The sequence below is a fragment of the Scomber scombrus genome, chromosome 14 (assembly GCF_963691925.1).
Source record: "Scomber scombrus chromosome 14, fScoSco1.1, whole genome shotgun sequence".
NCBI lineage: Eukaryota > Metazoa > Chordata > Actinopteri > Scombriformes > Scombridae > Scomber > Scomber scombrus.
In genome coordinates, this window is record NC_084983.1 from 24,379,057 (window position 1) to 24,400,563 (window position 21,507).

General features: G+C 39.6%; 1 protein-coding gene across 1 annotated transcript; it reads left to right on the top strand.

Moving 5' to 3' along the window:
• Positions 1-19,347: 19,347 nt before the first annotated feature.
• On the top strand, positions 19,348-20,739 carry drd1b (dopamine receptor D1b). The gene has a single exon (XM_062433397.1). The coding sequence runs from the start codon at positions 19,348-19,350 to the stop codon at positions 20,737-20,739; it is 1,392 nt and encodes a 463-aa protein (XP_062289381.1).
• The last annotated feature ends 768 nt before the right edge of the window (positions 20,740-21,507 follow it).

Here is a 21,507-nt window from a genome sequence, read left to right on the forward strand (position 1 = left end):
TGCCCCCTAATGTTAACTAAGTAGCAGTACAGTCAGTAACCTACAGAGGGATGGAGACATTTGGTACAGTATGAATACCTATTGGTGATCATTTAATGTATCTAGGCCAAAGCATAGAAAATATGAGTCAATTTAAATGAGTCAAACAAAAGGAGAAGCGACTACAAAAATAATTCCCCAAATTGCTGACATGGTGAAAATTACATAAAATACATGTCCACATGCTTGTGTTTTTACTCTCTCCTTTGCTCAGGTCAATCGCTAATAATGCATCCTCAGCACCTGAAATGCATCTATGTTTCTTGTATTCTCTCTCTCTCATAAACATCGACTTTTTTCAGATCTGAGCTTGTTTAATCACCACAAAATTAAAAACAACAAACTTCTGTTGATCCCATAAATGTCACTTTTATTGTTAACCTACTCACTCTACACACACATAGAAAGGTTTACTTCTCCTCACACCCCATTTGGGGGCTGCTGACTCATCTCTTTGTCCAGGCCTAAATTGAACTTGCCAATCATAATCTCTGCTGCCTGACATTACTGTGACTCAGAGAAATTTACTCACCATTAAACAATACACATGGGACATGCAGCAGTTTTACTGCCAGGCCACACAATGGGTGTGAGTACATCTGAGCCACACCAGTAAGAGAAATATGATGAAAGTCAGTGATGCAGCACCAGCGATAATGAGTTTCCATAGAACTGAAAAGGGAAAGGTCAGACTTGCTGAACTGCTGAAGTTTTGTTGTTCACCCAAAGTGTAATATGCTGCGTTTACTCCTTCATCTAATAGTTCACTTCTTATATTTCTTCTTTTACCATTCTTCCCTGCAATATTGAAAAACATTTTTTCACTTTACACATTTTCTCAGCAGCCTTCATCCTTCAGCTAGAAAACCAACAATTTACACTAGACATATATACATCTGATGATTGTTTTCAAAGTGGAGGCTGGCTTGACTGCAGTCTTATAAACAAGTTAACATTGCATGTCAGCAGTCCTAGATCTTTACTTCTAATACAATTATTAATTAATGCTTCGAAAAATAATTTTGGTTTAATTTAATTCAATTTAAGTCTAGCAGTGATATCTACAGTATGCATGTTTGTATCGTCAGTGACAGTTTTAATTATTGTGGAGTCAGGCTCCCCCTGCTGTCCATAATGTTCCTCTGCCCCTCAACCTTCCACTCTTCAGACCACTCCTCATCATTTTCATACAAGTTGAAAGTAATAAATGATAAATGGAAATTAGAGTACAATTAAGACAGAATGAAAACTTACATTTGTGGCCTGCTCCATCATTTTGGGTAAACACATTTCCAGTTGTCTATATGTCTGTAAAGAGGAAAGTCTCAGCTGTATGGCAATACCAACATTATCTTTCAGCACCATATATTCTGTGAGATATGCTTTTCCAAAGATTGGCTGTCATCAAACGTTATCTTTTAGAAACAGGGCATTAAAGATAATAATTCATATGCAGACATTTTTCACATTAATTAAAACAAATTTATATAGACTAAAGTCAAAATTAACACAATATGTTTTGGTCTCAAAACACATTTACATAAGAGGACCTCGGTAGTCGAGTGGTTACAGAGCATGCCACATAATCACAGCTTCCCTGGTTCGACTCCAGCAAGGGACCTTTGCTGCATGGCATTCTCCTCTCTCTCTCATTTCCTGCCATCTACTTACAAATCAAGGCAAAAAAAAAAAAAAAACACATGTATGTAGGAAGCTACACATGCCTTCATACATACACTTTCTTCTAACTTTTAAGAATTTTCAAAACCTTATTTTAACTTGTGTTTTTGTGTAAACAGTTAGTTGTATTAGTTGTTTGGGGTGTGATTATGCAACGGACAGGATTTGTCAGTGGGGGCAGCAAGATGTGCATGACAACGCCCTTAGCAACCACTAGCCAACAACGACAAAACAAAAGGCCGTCTATTCAGGTGAGGAATTTCTCCGGTACCGGAGAAGGATGATAAGGAGGAGAGGAACCCGAGCTGAAGAAAATTGAGAAAATGCAGAAGTGGTGGAGAGTGGAGACATAAGCCATGTCTCACCACCGTTGTCAAGGAAACTAAATGTGTTGAAATTTACCGTGCTGAATCCATCACCCGATCACTAGGCCCTCCGTGGTAAGTTTCTCCTCAGTCTCCTGGCCTGTGCTGAATTGTCTGCTACCTTTTTACCGCTATGGGCTCCTGTTGGAGCCTGGGCATGTAAGTCATTTCCCTGAATCTCTCCGGTTGTTGCTCCTGGGCTTCAAGGCGTCCCTCCATTTGAACACCGCGCCTATTGATCCAGCCACAAGCTGCCAGCTCCCATCATCCTCCACGCTCACCAGCCGGATCTCACAGCAGCTGTACTTCATGCCTCGTCCCACAACACTTCCACAACCACGATTACCTCGATTCCTTTCCTCAAAATTCCTGCCATTTAATTAACCACAATGTCTCGCCCCCAAATTCAATTTCCTCCACGTGGACATGCCGCGCCCACAAACTCCCATGACGTCATCACAACAAACAGCACGTGGAGCAGCCCAGCCCCAATCTCCGCTCACTTCTGTGTCATCTACAACCAATCCGGAAGCAGACTCACTTGAAACTCGCCCTCCTTAACACCCGCTCCCTCAACAATAAAAGCCTCATTCTACATAAACTCATCACTGACAGGCCTCCGTGCACGCGCGTTTGCACGTGCACCCCACGTGCCGCTGACCTCCGTGCACAGAATGTGGGATTAGCTCAAATTAAACGACAGTGCCCATGCCCAGTATGATTAAGAAAGTTGCCACTAAGTTTCAATGTGTGACTCATTAATTGGTGATTAATAGCTTTTGGACAACAATAGAACTATATACCTCAGAGGAATATTAGGTTTTGGCTACATCAACAGTGTGTTCAGGACCCAATGCCAAGCCCTCCAATCCAAACATCTCTTATCATTTGTGTTCAAGTCTTAACAATAACAATATCTCAATTCAAAACATTTGCCACAAGAGGACAGTGTTTCCCTGTGGAAGTCAATGCTGCCAAACCTCTTGAATCACACCGAATCAGACCGTGTCTCTCTCTGCTCCTCATTTTGCTTGTGTGTTGTTGTAGTTTTGCTCTGTGTGAGAGTATATCTTTAAAAGCCAGTTAGATGCAGATGAGATGCCTAAACAAAGCAGTAATTAGAATATGTTTACTGTAACAAATACACATTTCCAGAATTTATACAACAAATTACAATAGATTACAAGCAACAATGTAAAAACGGTATGATACGTATGGTATAATTTGGCCTGTAAACCTTTACATTGACAAAGGAAAGGAATGTATACTGTATGCTTTGTATATGAATGCTTTAAAACAAATAGTTTTCCTCCAGTCTTCCTCTTTATTCCAATACTAAAAAAATTAAACTGAAATAAAACAGGTGGTATGAAAAGGAAATATATCTTGAAAGAAGTGTGTGAGTGTGTGAGAAAGGGAGGGAGGGAATGAGTGTACAGTAATTGGTATAGAGGCACAGGAGTTATTTTGCCATGTTGTGGACATTGACAGGGACACTCCGCCTTTTAAAGAATATAGTATGCAACCCCCCACCCCACCCCCACTGCCTTCTGCTTTCAGCCCACTGATTCAGTCTGTCTGTGTTATCAACCCACTGACTCATTGTGCCTCAGTCTGTCCAGCTCATGGCGCTCTTTCTATTTTCATCCTGTCCTGACATGAAAATGTCATGACCTTGTGTTGGACCACTAGAGGTATATTTGTGTGTTAATATGTGTATGTATTTTAGTGTGAAAGTCTAATCCCAATGCCCATGGTCATCCCACTTGTCTAAATGGCTAATGAAATTGGTTTACTTGGTGTTTTTGAAAACCACGTGGACAAACAGGAAACCAGCTGTTCTCTCCTGCTTATCATCAAAATATGGTGGGAGAGGAAGTAAGGACAGAGTATAGAGGAAAGATGTGGAAAAGAGCACCAGGGAGCAAGAGGAAGAAGTTAGTGGGGGGACAATGTTGATACAGTAGTATACATTAAGAGCAGAGAAAAGGGTGTTAGTGAAAGCAATTTTTGCTTCTAAAATAAATGTGACAGCAGTCATAAGTCATGGAAACTCGAACCACACTGACCTTTCGGTGAACTTTTTCTTATACACTCCTTTCACAAAAATTGCAGCCATCATCCAGTATTTTATTAAATTCTCTGAGAGTGTTTGGATGGCAAATTAGCCTCAGTGCTGCCGATTCATTGGAAAGTTTCTGTGAGATTTTTGAAAAAGAAAGTTGATGTGAAAGACGTGAGGCCCAAAGACAAGAAAAGCTCATTGATTTGATGATGAGTCAGAGTGTGCTATTGGTCTAACTGCTGTGTAATGGACAGAAATAATACATTTTGTTGGAGCCAAATGCTTGATTTATGTTTTGATGAATATTTGATTTTTTCTGGTCTATTATTATTATTTATCTGATAAATTATGAGATATGAACATGAAATATTATGGTTTGAATTATTAGTTGAATTGATAACAATTATGAAATTGTGATTTATTGTTAATTCTGATTATTTGATGCCGTTTCTCACCTCCGCCTCCTCTTTATAGACAGGTGACTGCAGCACCTGGGTATATTAGTGTTGGCTATTGGGGCCGGCTTAGCTCTTGGTTTTAGGCACGCAGCCATACAGTTTTAGACCGCTGCTATGTGTTGTTTTTTGTTTTTGTTTGAACGAGTGGAAAGGAAGAAAGAGAACTGAATTGATCTGTCTGTCACTCCATGCTGCGGTAAGCAACCTAAGTTTTTGGAAATAAATATATTGAACCAGAGAAGAGTGTTTGGATTTCATGCAAACTTAAAACCCTTTGACAGCGCCCGAGCACGTCGGACATGGATGCATGTAAACCGAGAAACAAGAGCATCTTTTATAGCACTTACACATTTCATGGAAAATTCTACATTTCAGGACGCAGTAACTAACCAAAATCCTTCAAAGCCTTTAGTATCTTTGTTTGCTTGTTTGTTTGAAGCCACAGACTTTTTTCCTTAGCTTCTACCCCAGTGAGTGATCTGGGGAGGGTCTATTTATGCCAGAGGCCTAAAGATAGTTCTGAGCTGAAAATACAGACAGATTGAGTTCTGATGAGCAGAATTTCCCCATCATCTCCCAGTATCCACTGAATAGTTACTTGTCCTCTTCTTGACTCCCTCAGCTGTACTTTCACTGCTGTTTGTTTTTTACATCAATTTAAGATTGAGTTAAAATGAACTACTAAAAAGAAAAGAAAAGAAAAAACGAATCACAACATGTCAATTTTACCCCTCAGGTGCAAAATAAGTACATATTGATCTGTGTATGAATTTACAGTACATTATTTCAGCAGGAGTTATTTCTTAGTGTAGCTTTGTGAGAGTGACATTTTCAGCTGTTTGACTCTTCACATTTATGATGTATTCAGGGCTTTAAAAGATAAGCACTGGAGTGTCTTAAAGCATTTTTGTTCCCTTCTTTATGATTTTAAAATCCTGTTGGTTGCATATATCTGGTGCAGTGCCTCCCACACAGTCAGGAATTGTCAAAGTCAGTTTGAGTTTCAGTGGAGGCTGTCTCCTCCACAAAGCGCAAGATATGTTTTAGTTCACAGGGATAAGAAATAAAAATAGAACAGGAGTGAACAGCTTTGTTTTCTGTGGCAAATACACAGATTCAAATGACGAATGATCAAATTACCTCTTTCACATGTTTTATAAATAGCTCCTCATAATATTAAAGGGAGGAAGTTTTGATATTTCATGAGAAACACAAAAAAACAACCTTTTAACCAATGATGCAAGACAGTTCACTCATCGTTATGTTGTTCTCATTCCCTTGAACCCTTTTTGGTTTTTTTGGGGGTTTTTTTACCTCACTTTACTCCCATTAGCTAATATGAGGAGAAATATTCCCTTGGATTACCAGGCGGGATTTTTTTTTAGCCTTTTTCATTGTGCTCTTCAATAGAAACCTCCCTCTTTGTCTTCACGCGTGGCTTCACATCTATTCATTCAGTTTGGGTCAAAAAGGAAGCCAAGGATTGAATATATGCAATGATAAACACATCTAGACTTAATCTAGCTAAATATGCCTGAAGTCAATGAAGACAGTGGATTTTGCTTGCTGATAATAATAATAATGATTTTATATGTTTGTGGACATTCAATTGTTTTATCCTCATTGGTGGTGTTATGCAGGGAATTCAGAAGTCAACTTATAAGGCTCAGTATGCTTCAAACTGCTGTCTACAAAGTGTCGTCCCAGCATGTCTGAAGTGTTAATAACCACATTCAAAGTTGTCCTGAAATGCCTGCAGTGATAGGAAAGGGTTAGACACAATGAATACCAATGGGGACAACTTCAGACAGCCTCTCCTTGAACATATTTCACTGGGACGTCACATACCGATTAGCCAGGGGTGTGGATGAATGAAAGTATGCTACTATTTCTGACATTTTTCATGTGTGCAAACATTTGCATCACTATCAGTGCCTTCATGAAAAGATACTGTTTTGTTTTTTGTTTTTTTTTGCCTTGAAACGCAGTCAGATGACAAATTGTATTAGCCAGTTTATTTTGTTTATTTTGCCATACCCCTGCCTTTACAAAAATTGCAGGTAGTGTTTCAATACCAAGAAAAATCACGTGAACACTAAATAAAAAAGCACCAGAAATGAAAACAAGTAAATTGTGTGGTTTTACCTAGAGGGAAATTATATTGGAAGAGGAGATGATCTATGAGAACAGTGAATATGTCGAGTTGAAGCAGCACTGAAAAGGAGGCAGCAGAAAAGACACAGATGCCCATACAGACCAATCACAGTGCTTGTTACTTATTTTTGACCACTGCCATGGACCAATGATGTCAATTCCTACCAACTTGTCGTATCCAAGTATTCTTATTTAATCTGATTTCCTATGCATCCAAATAAAGTCAAATCCATAATTAAACTGCAAATAGCTCTTATGAGAACATTTGTTTTGTTCACTTAGCAACTGCTTATCAGAGAGAAAAGCTAGTATGCTTATTTTTATGGCCTTGGGTGTGTTTCCACCCTCAGTGATTTTCTAATATCAGCATGGTTATTTATATCAGCATGGCAGTCATGACAAGCTGGAGAGAAAGAGATGTTGGTGGATATAAAACAAGTACTATGAGTAAAGAGATGGAGGGGGATGATGATTACATAGATTCTAAAATTTGAAATTTTAGCGTTGCTGGTATCTATTTTTAACCTTTGGCCCAGCTAGATGTTGCTTTCATTCTTTATGCTAAACTAAGCTAACCACCTGCTGGCTATACAGCTTTATGTTGTATAGCCTAAACTATTCATTTTATGATAGATCTGTAACATTTACTTTTGTCAATCTTTAAAACATAAGGATTTGACAGAGCTGCCCCTTTTTATGACATTTTATTGAGCATTTCTGAACTTCTGAGGGTGCATGGCTTCATGTTGCAGGAAAGTTTCTAGATTATGACAGCCACCAGAATAATAATAGTCATGCAAAAGACCCATGAGCCCTACAGCAATGTTAGAGCTAGATTTTTTGTTTTGTAGACAGTGCACAGTACAATTTCAATGTGCAAATTTACAGTTAATGATACAGAAATAAATACAGACTGAGTCCTCATGAAACACCCCCCCAACTAAACTCAAAGATGCCTTTCACCAACAGCCCATCACCTATCAGCCTAAACTTTCCTTTAATAAGTATATCTAGATTTTGAAAACTTGATATTGTGAGTAAGTGAGCAGTTGCGATTCTATCTTGAATGATACCCTGGGCGAGGCCCCCCAGGGGCCAATAAAATAGAGAATAAATATTCTTAATAGCACAAATCCTTCTTACACAAATGGGAAAATAAAATGAAGAGAATCTAATTATTATACTATTGCACTTAGAACAGCAAACACACTATTTAAATGGCACAAGACTAAACCAATTCACCTTGGAGGGGCACAGATTCATTTTGTATTACCTTTTTTTTTTTGCCATTTCACACAACCCAGAAAAATAAAAATGTGCATGAACTATAGGCCTGTATTTATAATATTATGAATGAAATGTGCGTTATTTGGAAGAAAGTCGAGGTGTGACTGACTTCAGCCCACTATTTTCATTAGAGTATTGCTCTATTAAGTGGATCCCCGTTCCCCCCCTGCCTGTTCCAGTAGGGAGACCCAGAGGTGAACTGTCCCCTCCTCCCCTTCTCTCACAGCTTCTGTGTGCGCGGCACCATCTCAGCAAGAAGGGGCGAGTGCACAACAGAGTGATAGATTGACTTGATGTGCAAATAATAGAAAACAGCTTCGCAGTGTAAAGGATTTATTTTTTTCTTGAAGAGCTTGTGCCTCCCCCCATGAGTCATGACTAAATGCCGCCCTGGGCGCTTGCCCAATTCACTCATATCAGGGACCGCTACTGTAAGTGAGTTAAACAGATAAGTGATGATCAGTTTGTCAGTGGTGTGTATACTTGTCAGACTTACCTGCATATTCACTAACTACCACAGAGCAGGGGGGTTAGAGATACCTTCCTCTGCTTCTCTTCTAATAACAACATAAAAGGTGAAGGTGATAGAAACGACTAATGGGTATAGAGTAAGAAAATAACGAATGACAGACTCAGCATGCTATCACTAAACAAAGGAGTTCAGTATAGACCTTTTTCACAGAAATGTTGACTTGTTCTAGTTGGGAAAGCACAACTGTCCCAAGTGCCATTAACTATGGTTCAATTTCATTAAGGTGTCCAGCATGCAAAATACACCTTTTTCATAGCAGACAGCCTGAAAAGCACAGGTGTAAAATGCATGAAAAAAGGCTTCCTCTATGTACAAGTAAGCCATGGCAGTGTCACAGTGAGCCAGTATGCAAATTCCATGACCCTGAAACCAAAGCAGTAAATTAAATTCATCCCTCATTCATTTTATTTTTCACACCCTGGCTTTTAATGTTAATATGCACTCCATGAAAAAGGACTGGAAGTGGCATAGCTAAATGGAATGCAGCCATTAATAATGATATTAGTTACACCTGAGTAAACTTGTCCTCCATGAAAAAGGCCTAAATTATTGCTCTAGTAAACTTATATTTTACCAGAAAATGAATGCGTGGCAAACTTCCCAATGCATAATGGCCAGTATAATTATGATAATATACACATTACTTGCTGAATGAGAAAAACAGAGGCTTAAAAGAGTTGGACACACATATTACACATGCAAACACACACCTCTCTCTTATCCTTTATGGCAGCAGTGACTCATGCAGAGAGAGACCACTGCAGACAAAGATTGGTGATGCAGACTCAGACACACAAAGCTGGCAAGAAGGGGGGGGACACGTACTAGACCTGGTAATGGGAGATAAATTAGCCTCCCATTGTTGAGGCGTAGTGGTGTCAGGAGATATACAGCATTAATGGAACAACAGTAAGCAATCAGACCACCACAACAAAGGAAATGAGGGGGAAAGGAAGAGGGGAAACGAGCGAGAAAGACCGCTCTAACTGAAAACATCATTAGAATGTTTACAATGTATGTTTATCCCCTTGAATACTAATCATGTCCATTTTACATGTTGTGCCAATTATTGTTTAAAACACATCTTATGATTTAAGTTTAATTTTTGATCTTCCTACCTTTCAAGCAGCGATTGGTTTCCATTTATTTCAGCACATAACACAGATTAGAAATGTGCTTGAGGTAAGTAATCTGTCACTGTGAATTCAGTTATTCTCACAATTCTCATCTATGTGGTGATTTAGACCTGGTTCTGACTTATATGGCGTTCTGATCAGAACTTGTTATTTGTGGATAGACTGTACCTTGTTTCAAGCATTCATTTGCTCAAATGAACTACTGGATACATGCATACATTCTGCTATTAAATCATACATTTGGCTAATAAACTTTCACAACCAACATGTAAATGACTCAACTCACTGTTATTTGGGATAATTACCTTTTGAAAAAAGTACTTTTTCTTTTACAACAGAATGGCAGCAAGGCTAGGCAGCTTGCAAGGTTTGGTGAACAGAAACACGGATGTATGAAGCAGACATCTCGGGTCCCATTGTTCGACTCTCTTCCCTTTTTGTCTTTTTTCTCCAGTCTTATCTCAGCTGCAGGCTCAATGCCCCTTTTTGATGGAGGTTTTGTGATGGAGAATAAGCTGGTGCATGAAATTACAGTTAAAGTTGCCAAGTGAGCTCACCCAAGCCAGGCAGCTAGAGAGGAATCAATTATTACGTACATGAGAGGTAACTATGCAACAGTATCTGGCTCTCTGGCTCTTACTGTTGCTCAGTGTTTTTGTTCATTGTATCATATGAAATGACATGTTTGTTTGTTGTTTGTTATTAAGTCTTTATTGGTACAAGAAAACAACTGATAACGTGTGTGTCAGTGCATGTGTGCAGAATACAGTTACACGTTAACCTGACTATCCTGCTCAAAGCAACTGCCCACCCAGCGCACACATATGGTTTTACAGTATCTTAGTATAGTGTCTAATAGCTAACATGTGATAAACTTAATTGTGAATTTTTTTTGTGCTCAATGTGCTTTCTAAATAAATGTTATCGTTATTATCATTACTGGGAGAGTGATTAAGTCATTAACTCAGAATTCATTTTGCTTTTGTTCTTACAGTTGGATGTTTGAGCTTCACAGTGCAGAATGATGGCTGATTTCACATTCATCTGCTGAAAGTGAAGGGTCGGGTTTATGGCAGGATTTGTGACATCACAACTACTTAGGAAGCCAATCTTGGTCCAGTATTAAACTTAAACAATGTGATGTGGAAACTTGAAGCCTCCAGTGCACAAACAGTAAAAATGGACTTTGCAGTGAAGTAGGAGACAAATTGTGTCCTAAATTATATGTCTGGAGGGAATCTTTAAGTGATTATTCATCTGGATATACCACGGATCAATTATTCTCTAACTGTCTGAAAATAAGACAGTCTCAAGTGTTCTTGAGAAGTTGTATGTATGTAATGATAAACCTTAAAACTCTCCCCTTCAAAATATACATTTTAGTTGCATCTAAATCTTGTCTCAAGTCTATGTTTCACTGTATTGGAAGCTTTGTTGATATCTATCTATATTAATTTGTGTATAGCACATATTGTAAGGCTAGTAGGTTAGTTCTGTACTTGCTGGTTTTGTAAAAGACAGTCATTTGTGCATTCTCCTCATTCTTTTTCAATGAGAAGAATGTGATGGCAACGTGAAAGTCATTAAACTCAAGAGCTTCCTGGCTCACATGTTGTTACTGAATGGAATTTGGCTGGCTGTCAATCTACGTTTCTTGACTCACAAACATGTAGGGAGGACAGTTACAGACATTGTGCACCCTAGTGTAGTTGTGAGGAGAATCTCACTATACTTTATTGAAGATATTGTACAAGCTCATTTGTTGTGCTTTATTCCACTTCTAATTTTTTCCACTGAAGCATTAAATTACTCTCTGTTGCTCATAATTTCTCCTGCCTGTATTAATATATATTTTTCTCTATTTCCAAGTGATTACAACGATTATTGGAGTTTGTTAAACCAAGCAGTCAGCAGGCCAACATTTAACATCATTGTAGTATAGTCACTCTCTTGGTCAAATTAGTGACATCTTTTTGGTGATTTTACTAACATATTTGTTAGCTGTATATATCAATCTCACTGACATACAGGTGTTGACAGTTCCTCTGAAGCTTTAATAAAGATAATTCTCCAGAACATACTGTGATAGCTGGTATCAGATTTTCTGCAGGAGAGTGACAGCAGCATTGATGAAAGTCTGGCTTTCACAGCAGTGGATACAAATGTCTGTATTGATGTACTTCTAAGTGACGTTTGAACTCCAGCTAGGTTCACTCTCCTTCCTCGAGTCAGTTCAGACCAGATAGAAACAATACTATCATTGAGACTGTGATGGATGCATGCAAAGGAATGAAAAGCTTGTTTAAATATTTTCAGGTCTTAACAGCAGCTAGTAAATAAAACTGATGAGGTGGTTGTTGAATGAATTCATGGATTTTGTACAAATGCATACATCTTGTGAGACTTGCTGTATATGCTGTATAAATGATATCAAATATTACTTGACAAAATCTTCACAGTCATTTGAATTTGAATGTTAGAATAAAAGCTTTGTTCGTGCCATTTAGTATACCTTAGTGGAAAGCTGCACAAGGTATTTAGAAGTTTAGTGACAGCATGCAGGTGTGTGCCATGACCTGTGACAGTAGATCACAGCTTGTTTCTAAAGCTGATTTTCTCTTCCAACTACCAGCTCAGACACACAGATGGAGCAGTTATTCTCTCTCTCTTCCAGCTTCTAGCGGCACAAGTCACTTCCATTCTGTTATCATAATAAACTTCCTTCCGGGACAATTATTTTAGGAGAAATGGTTCTCACTTGGTGCCATGTCCAATTCTGCATTTTTTCCATGAATGCCCAGTATTGCCTTTTCTCCTTTAATTGCTCATTGCTAATTATACTTGGCTGCTTCTCCTCAACTACCGCAGCTTAGAGGCATGAATTTCATATATCTTTGTTTGTACAGCCAGAGGCGTCACTGCAAGATCCTTCTTAGAAAGAAACATATTAAGCTTGTCAAGAAGGTTTCAACAGAGTGGGATGTTAAAATGCTTCATTTATCATAATTTACTGTTTAATGCCTTTGCCAATGCATGCTTATCTCCTTCATTAGTGTAGCCATAACAAATCACTCATACATAATACCTAAACCAGAAAATCCCCAACTTGGAATTAAGTGAGGTTAAACTTTTTGAGTTCAAGAGTAAAAGACACAAAGGTAGACAGATGAAATGTGCCAAACAGACATTAATCCATCCCCTAAGGCAATTACAATTAATAAGAGGACCATGACATTAAAAAAAAAGTCATTCCTTAGTTGTATGATGCTTTGATTAAATGTATATGATATGCCTTAGGACATCTCTGATTTAAGAATATTACTAAAAATACAAAACACATCAGTTAAACTTTGATGCATGCACTCAAATCATATAATTCATGGTGAAAATATATGTGTGGCTCATGTAAAAACTAACAAAAGTCAGGTTTGCATGAGTCATATTCAATCTCTTTGGATTTGTGACACCACAATTTAAATATCTGAAATAGTGTCATATATAGAGAGAGAGAATGGTCTTAGATTAGCTGGCAGAAATAAAACCAACAAACAAACAAAAAAAACTCAATTGTGAAGTGTGTAATATAAATCCAGAATAATTACTGTACGGACAATTTTCAATATCTGCATTTCTGAGGGGCGTTAAAACAAACTATTATAGGAGTTGAAGAAGAGTTCGCAAACTACAGTATAATTTTATTTTAAAACATCCATGTAGACTTTTGACAATGCTTCAATAATGCACTATGAAATGAAATGTAAGAACAGCACAACAAAATATAAGGAAAGCACAGCAGTGAAATATTTTGCAATGTGTCATTTATGTATCCTGTATGATTTATTCTGTATACCGATAAGGCTGTATGATATTTACTTTATAAAAAACAATGAACCCGACTGTATTTCACTAAATCACACTGCATTGGATAATCTCACTGCAATGTTCCTGAATAATCTAACAAAACATATTCTTGCAGACTTCATGGCAGGATTACAGTAACTCCATAGGTTACTGATCATGATGGTAATAACATATCATACAGTCTGCCATACTTGCCTGTTAAAATACACCATTATGATTGCACTGTGATGACGTATTTATAATTTAAACTGAACACTCAACAGATGATTCAGTAAATGGGAATAAATGTATACATTCTACATCAATTTTACATTCTACAATACATTCCTGGCTGCTTGAAGTTGGTTAGAAGGACTGATACAGCAGATAAAGGGATAGATGTGTGTGTGTGTGTGTGTGTGTGTGTGTGTGTGTGTGTGTGTGTGTGTGTGTGTGTGTGTGTGTGTGTGTGTGTGTGTGTGTGTGTGTGTGTGTGTGTGTGTGTGTGTGTGTGTGTGTGTGTGTGTGTGTGTGTGTGTGTGTGTGTGTGCGTGTGCGTGGGTGGGAGACAGCGTATGTTTAGAGATTAATTTTTTAGCGTGACTGGTGCCTCCACATCTTTATGAAACATACTTTATTAAATGACACAGGAAACAGATGGTCCAAATACCATCAACTGCACTGCACTGACTCTTTAATCCTCAGATACAAAGACAGAGACAGCGAGAAGAAGAAAGGGACATGAAAGCATGAATGCCTCCAACCTGATGTCAGAGGATTTGGAAGAGAGAGAATATCTGTGTGTATGTTGTGAGAGAATGAGAGAGACAAAGGCTCAGTCTCTAAACCGGGGAGAAGTGCAAAATTAACTTTTTTGTCCATAGGCCAAATGGCTAGTGAATGCTCAAATATCACCAGCCACTCAATAGATTACATTTGTTTTGTTTTTTGTTTTTTTGGCTGGCGAGTGAAGCAAATCTACCAGCCACTTGCATATTTTACCAAGCATTTGGCTGATGGCTGTTGTTACTTTTTTTGTCATAGTGGAACATCTTTGTTGCAGATTTTTTTTCTGTCTCACCTTTCACGCATAAACTCAAACACCAAGTCACAGCTACAGCTGCGCAATGCCATATAACATGTAGGTAGATAAGGATGTCTCAAAAGCATGACTCAGTAATGTCTGACTGTTGGTGTTTTTACTGCTATTTTCAGTTGGTCATTTCACAGAGAATAATCTAATGCTGTTGACAGGCTTGAAAAATGGCATCACCTTGCAGCAATCACCTTCACCAATTTCTACTGATGTTTTATTTTCACCTTTTAAATTAGATTTATTTTACTAAGCAGAAGAACAGATACAGCTTTGATACAAACATCAAGTCTGAGATGAGATTAACATTCTCGCTGTTCTTGTATACACTTTTTTCGATAGATCATCTGCTCTCTTGACTTTGTTAAAAGATGCCATCCATCCATGCTGATGCCATTTTTTCTGATTTTCTGATTTTTCAAACATTCATGCAGTTATTATGTAAATAACTTTGCATCAAATATTGAATGGATTTGAAGGAAGACCACAGCATTTTCACACACTTATATCAATGTACACAGAAGCCAGATCTCTATCACATAATGCTATGTGATAGAGATGGCTCTCCTTAATGGGATTCTATATTAAGAATTTAAAATACCATATTTGAATTTCAAATGAAGGCAGCTTTTGGAATATCAGGCATGTCTCTTAAATGTCTTTATGAGATGCCAGATCTGCTTTAATTGATAAAAACCTGCTTTATAGCTTGAATACCACTTTTTTATATACAGTACATTCATCTGTGCTGCACTAAATGATGCAAGTTGGCTTCACATATCCCTTCTGGTAACATTCATTATGATAGCATTAGTACGCTGTACGCATGTAAATGTGTGTGTAGATTATTGCTTGCTGAACATTATTCAATGTGAAAGTATATTATGAAACTTATGGCGAGTGCCAAAAATTAATCTTTGAGCTATTCCCTGCAGATTTTGGTCCCCTGACAGCCTTAAATCTTCTGCATTTCCATATTGACTTGAATGGTTAAATCTCTGCTTGTGGCAATATTCCAAAATTGAACTGGGCTTAGGTTGAATCCTTGAAAATTAAAGGATAGCACACACCCCCACACACAGAAAGATCAGCATGTGCCATACAGGCACAGTGAGAACGCTTTTTAGAGAGTTTCTAGGTTATCTCCTCCAATTCATTGCCTAACTGAGGGTCAGCAGGACGGCAAATAGAGTCCCTTCATTTACTTCCTGTCAGGAGGTGAGCTGTCACACACTCTGGGCATTATGAAAAGTTAATCAAAGTTTTGTGACACTGATTAGGAAACTTACTGCATTAATTTCAATCATACCAATAGACGTGTCAGAAGATGCTCGCTTCAAATGCATCTATAAGAGGTAATTTAAAAAGAAACATAAATGGAGTAGTGACAAAAATATGAAGTCATATTTAGAAAAATTGAAGGACAAATGAATTGACCCATATATGCATGCGGTGACAGATCACGAAGTCATTCCAAAAAGGACGTTTCTATTCTTATCTATTCTATTCTATTTTGTTTGCTTTTTGGAGCAGACATAACTTACCCTGCATGGCTGGTTGTGTGTGTTTGTGTGTGTGTATGTGCGTGTGCGTGCAAGCTCATATGTGTGTGCATGTGTGCACACGCGAGTGAATGAGTGATTGAGTGAGCGAGCGAAATTGTATGTGTATTTGTGTGTGACGTTGTCTTGTTCGTGGTCTTGTTTTGAACTTTGTTGGCTGCACGCACACTCTTGCTTTGTGCTACAGGGAAATGTGGGCGTTGTGTCTGCCAGGCCTCTTACACTTGGCTTGTCCACATGTATTACTCACACACACGCACACAACAAACACACAGTAAACACACATATACTACACAGTCACGTGTAGACATGCATAGTCATAGATGTACGCATACAAAGACACACACACACACACACCACACACACACACACACACACACACACACAGGGGGACACATTCCATTGAGGATTGTATCTAGCTAAATTGTAAATATTCAGGCTGACCAGGCAGCCAATGCCATGGCAGCATTATCCTCTGTAATTCACATCTCTCTCTCTCTCTCTCTCTCTCTCTCTTTCTCTCTCTCTCTCTCTCTCTCTCTCTCTCTCTCTCTCTCTCGCTCTCTCTCTCTCTCTCTCTCTCTCTCTCTCTCAAACACAACACACACCACACACACAACACAACACACACACACACACACACACACACACACACACACACACACAGAGCTCTAACTCTAACCTTAAAAAATGATCCAAAAATCTGCTTTTCCCCCCCATTTGGGGACATGGATTTTGTCCCTAATCGGCCAAGCCAACCCCAATTAACTGGATACAAATCTAGAGTTTGTCCCCAAAAGAAGCTTATGACAAAGCACAGGCGCGCAAGCACCCCCCCCCCCCCCCCCCCCCCCCCCCCCCCGCGAGCACTAACGCACGCACACACGCACACACACACACACACAAATACACACAGCTCAACACTCAGTGTCTCCCTTAATTCATGGGTCTTCCTGCTGCTGAATGGCTCGTGGCACTCTAATCTAATTCAGAGTTGCAATCATGTTTAGTGAGGTGACATTACAGCGCTGCAACTCACTCTCTTCAGCTACTTCTCTCTTATAATCCCCTGAAATCTTGCATCCAGTAGATGGCCTCATTGTGCCTCCGTGTGCAGGCCAAGTTCATCTCAGGACATCATGGATCCTTCATTTTTAGACCCTTTTGTTGTTGTGTCTTTACAGCAGTGATATGCGTCTTATTCAAGTTTTTTGCAAGTTAAGGTCAAGCCTAAAACAAAGAGAAAGAAGATAAATGGAAAGCCATCAGTATTACTAATGTAACATGTAAAATATAGTTTTATGATGCAGCTATAACGTTGGTAAATGGGAAAGTCACAAAAATCTGGCACCCAGTTGACAACTTTTTAGTGTCAGATTTAGATTTTAGATATAAAACCGAAAGATAAAATGTTTTTCCCTATATATACTGTAGATTATCCCAGACACAAGTTTTTCATCATAAACTATGTCGTTAAACTCTTTAGCAGACCAAAGCTGTAGGTTATACGGTGAATTGTGGAGGCTTCACCCTTCACAGCCTCCCCTGGATACATGGAGCAGTTGTGGCAGGGACCGTGGCGCACAGCAGCAGGAAGCAGCTGAGCAGCGAGAGAGGAGCGCGCATGAAAACGGTCTTGGAGAGACCAGAGTTTCATTCCCATCACTCTACGCCGGCCAGTCAGACCGCAGACGCATCACAGGATAACTGAATGTTGCACAACAAAGGATGATCCTGAAAAGAAAAGCATACGGACTAATAAAACACCTGAGGACCGACGCAACAGGGGGGAGCGCGATTGTCTTCCCATGGAGGAAAGCGCAGAGAGGGTGAGCTCCTTCTCCTTCACTTGGTACCAGGATACAAGTTGGATGTATGCCAAAGTGGTGTGGATGTTGGGGGACTGACTATTTTTTATTAGTCTGTTCAATTAGCGGAGCTGATTTTGGATTCAATTATTTTTTAGCCAACCCAAAACATTGCCGGGGTCCGGAGCGCTCCACATTCACAGACCGGAGCGCACACTGTAGACAATGTAGACAATAAAAAAGAAACTGCGCATCTGTCTGAAAAACGTGGATCTCAATCTGGGAATTGCATTGCCAGAGACTATTTAGGTGGGTGGCCAAAATATCTCAAATATCTGTTTTCAAAACTGATTTTTCATTTGGCTTCATATCGGCAACGCAAACTAAACCAAAAGAAAAAAAAAGACCTCGCATCTGGATTACAGCAACATGTCCGCGTAAAAAGGATTCTGGCATTGAGGTGCTTTCATACATGTGACGAATTCGATATCTCACATGTATGTATTTGATAACAAATGGACTGTAGAGACTTTTGAATGATGTTTTCATCCTATTTTTTTTGCTCGCCTCTCAGGTGGAAATGTTGTCTGGAGACTGTGGCATTTACTAAGAAGGAGCTGCATTCAAAGACATACAAAATAAAATACATCTAGCAGTCGAGGTGGATCAGCGCCAATACAGGCACCAATATAATCACACGGACACGCCTCGAGGATCATTAAACAAATCAGATAAACGCAGGGCGAAAACCATCAATAGAAATTATTGATGAGGTGGTATATAAGGCTAATGATTGGCCAAGCCTCTTTTTACTCAACAGCTCGGCAACAATATGATGTGTAACTTTCACTGAGAGCTGGACAGCTGAGACATACAGTGAGAGGAGAAAAAAGGAACAAGGACTTTTCTTTTAATATCATTTTTACTGCAGCTGTTTTATGACTACAGAGCTGATTGGGGAAATAATTGCGAACAACAGCTGGAATATTCTTCCTCTCCATCAAACTAGAATGTCTGCTGCCTCTACTGCTGCTCCAGGAATTTATAAACCAGGAATTTTTGGGGGGCAAATTTCTGAAGAGATGCTTTTGCAATATTTGTAGCAGCTCTTGTGCAAGGATGGTGGTTGTGACAAGGAGCCTATGGATGACCCAGTCTGTGGGAGAGCTGGTGCCGAGACAGTTGACCTCTCCGCCAGCTACGCCATCTGTCTAAAACCCTTCCCCAGAGAGGCACAGCTGCAGCAGGCTGGGGATGTGATGGGGTGACTGTTGACACCCCCCCTCACCCACCCCCTCTCTTGCTTTATTAGCAGTGTAATATAAACAATGGATCAGAATTTCTCAACAGTTCGAGATGGCAAGCAGCTGCTACCAGAGAAAGACTCGTCCAAGCGTGTGCTGACAGGATGCTTCCTCTCTCTCCTCATCTTCACCACGCTGCTAGGCAACACACTTGTGTGTGTTGCTGTCACCAAGTTCCGACACCTGAGGTCGAAGGTCACCAACTTCTTTGTTATCTCACTGGCTATCTCTGACCTTCTGGTAGCGATCTTGGTCATGCCATGGAAGGCAGCGACAGAGATTGTGGGGTTTTGGCCATTTGGGGCCTTCTGCAATGTCTGGGTGGCGTTTGACATCATGTGCTCCACTGCCTCTATCTTGAACCTGTGTGTGATAAGTGTTGACCGATACTGGGCAATCTCAAGCCCATTCCGCTATGAACGCAAGATGACCCCTAAAGTGGCGTGTCTGATGATCAGTGTGGCATGGACCCTGTCCGTCCTCATCTCCTTCATTCCTGTTCAGCTCAACTGGCACAAAGCTCAGACTACCAGCTATGCAGAGCTGAATGGAACATACCCCGGTGATCTGCCCCCTGACAACTGCGACTCCAGCCTTAACAGAACCTACGCTATCTCCTCCTCCCTTATCAGCTTCTACATCCCTGTGGCTATTATGATCGTCACCTACACCCGGATCTACCGCATCGCCCAGAAACAGATACGGAGAATATCTGCTCTGGAGCGTGCAGCTGAGAGTGCCAAAAATCGTCACAGCAGCATGGGGAATAGTTCGAACATGGAAAGTGAGAGCTCATTCAAAATGTCGTTCAAACGAGAAACCAAAGTCTTAAAGACGCTCTCAGTCATCATGGGAGTGTTTGTGTGCTGCTGGCTGCCCTTTTTCATCCTTAACTGCATGGTACCGTTCTGTGAGCCGAACTTGCCAGACAGTGCTACTGACTTCCTCTGTATCAGCTCCACAACTTTTGATGTTTTTGTGTGGTTTGGCTGGGCAAACTCCTCGCTCAACCCCATCATCTATGCCTTTAATGCCGACTTCCGCAAGGCCTTCTCCATCCTGCTGGGCTGCCACCGACTCTGCCCGGGGAGCAACGCCATCGAGATCGTCAGTATTAACAACAACATGGGCGCCCCTACCTCGAACCCCAACTGTCAGTATCAGCCCAAAAGTCACATCCCCAAGGAGGGCAACCATTCACCCAGCTGTGTGATTCCCCATAGCATCCTGTGTCAGGAGGAGGAGTTACAGAACAAGGATGGATGCGTGGGGGAAATCGAGGTAGGGATGATAAACAATGCCATGGAAAAACTCTCCCCAGCCATCTCTGGGAATTTAAACAGTGATACTGAGGTCACATTGGAAAAGATAAATCCCATAACACAGAATGGACAACATAAAGCAGTGTCATGTTGAGAAAAGACAAAGATGGATCAGAATACTCTGAGGTGGGTATGTATGAACAGAGTGAGGGAAACCCAACAGAGGAGGACAGCAAGTGAAACAAAAGAGACAGACATCTTTAAAAGCATGCCTAACAGTGACACAGTGAGTGGGGATATACAGGACCTCAAGACTGTTGACAAAAATCTACATGGAAAAACCTACAGAATGTTTTAATGTAAAGGCACTTTATCCTGGATATAACTATCTGCAAAATACTTTCAGCATTTATTGATGAAATTGACACATTTGATGATAAATGTTGACGATGTGAATATTAAAGCAGAACACTAGCTATGTGCACATGTATACATTTTTCTTTTTAGACTTACAAAGATGTATACATCTGCATGTGTAAACTGTACAGTACTGAAACTATCCTGGAAGGACTTAAACACAGTATATAGAGTGGAGGGAGATATAATAACTATTAGCAAAATGTCTTGTAGGTAGGTGCTTTGTATGTGTTTCATGGAAGAGAAAACAATGTGGGTAAATTGATTTTGGTACAGTATAATTAGTTGTTTAATGCCGTTATTTCTCTTCCGTCGATTTCTACTGATGATTTTATTGCAAAATTAAAACACCCGTATTGCATTGGTAATGTGTTTTAGTTCAAAGTATTCCAAACACCAAAGTTACATTGTTCTCATTCAAACAGGCGAGGGGCATATAATGGTGCATATAAAATCTTGAACTTTTTTTTTAAAGGTTTATTTTTTGGGGTTTTTGCCTTTATTT

What these genes read in the sequence shown, in the direction of transcription:
- drd1b (XM_062433397.1), top strand. Translation starts at nt 19,348, where the DNA reads ATGGATCAGAATTTCTCAACAGTTCGAGATGGCAAGCAGCTGCTACCA.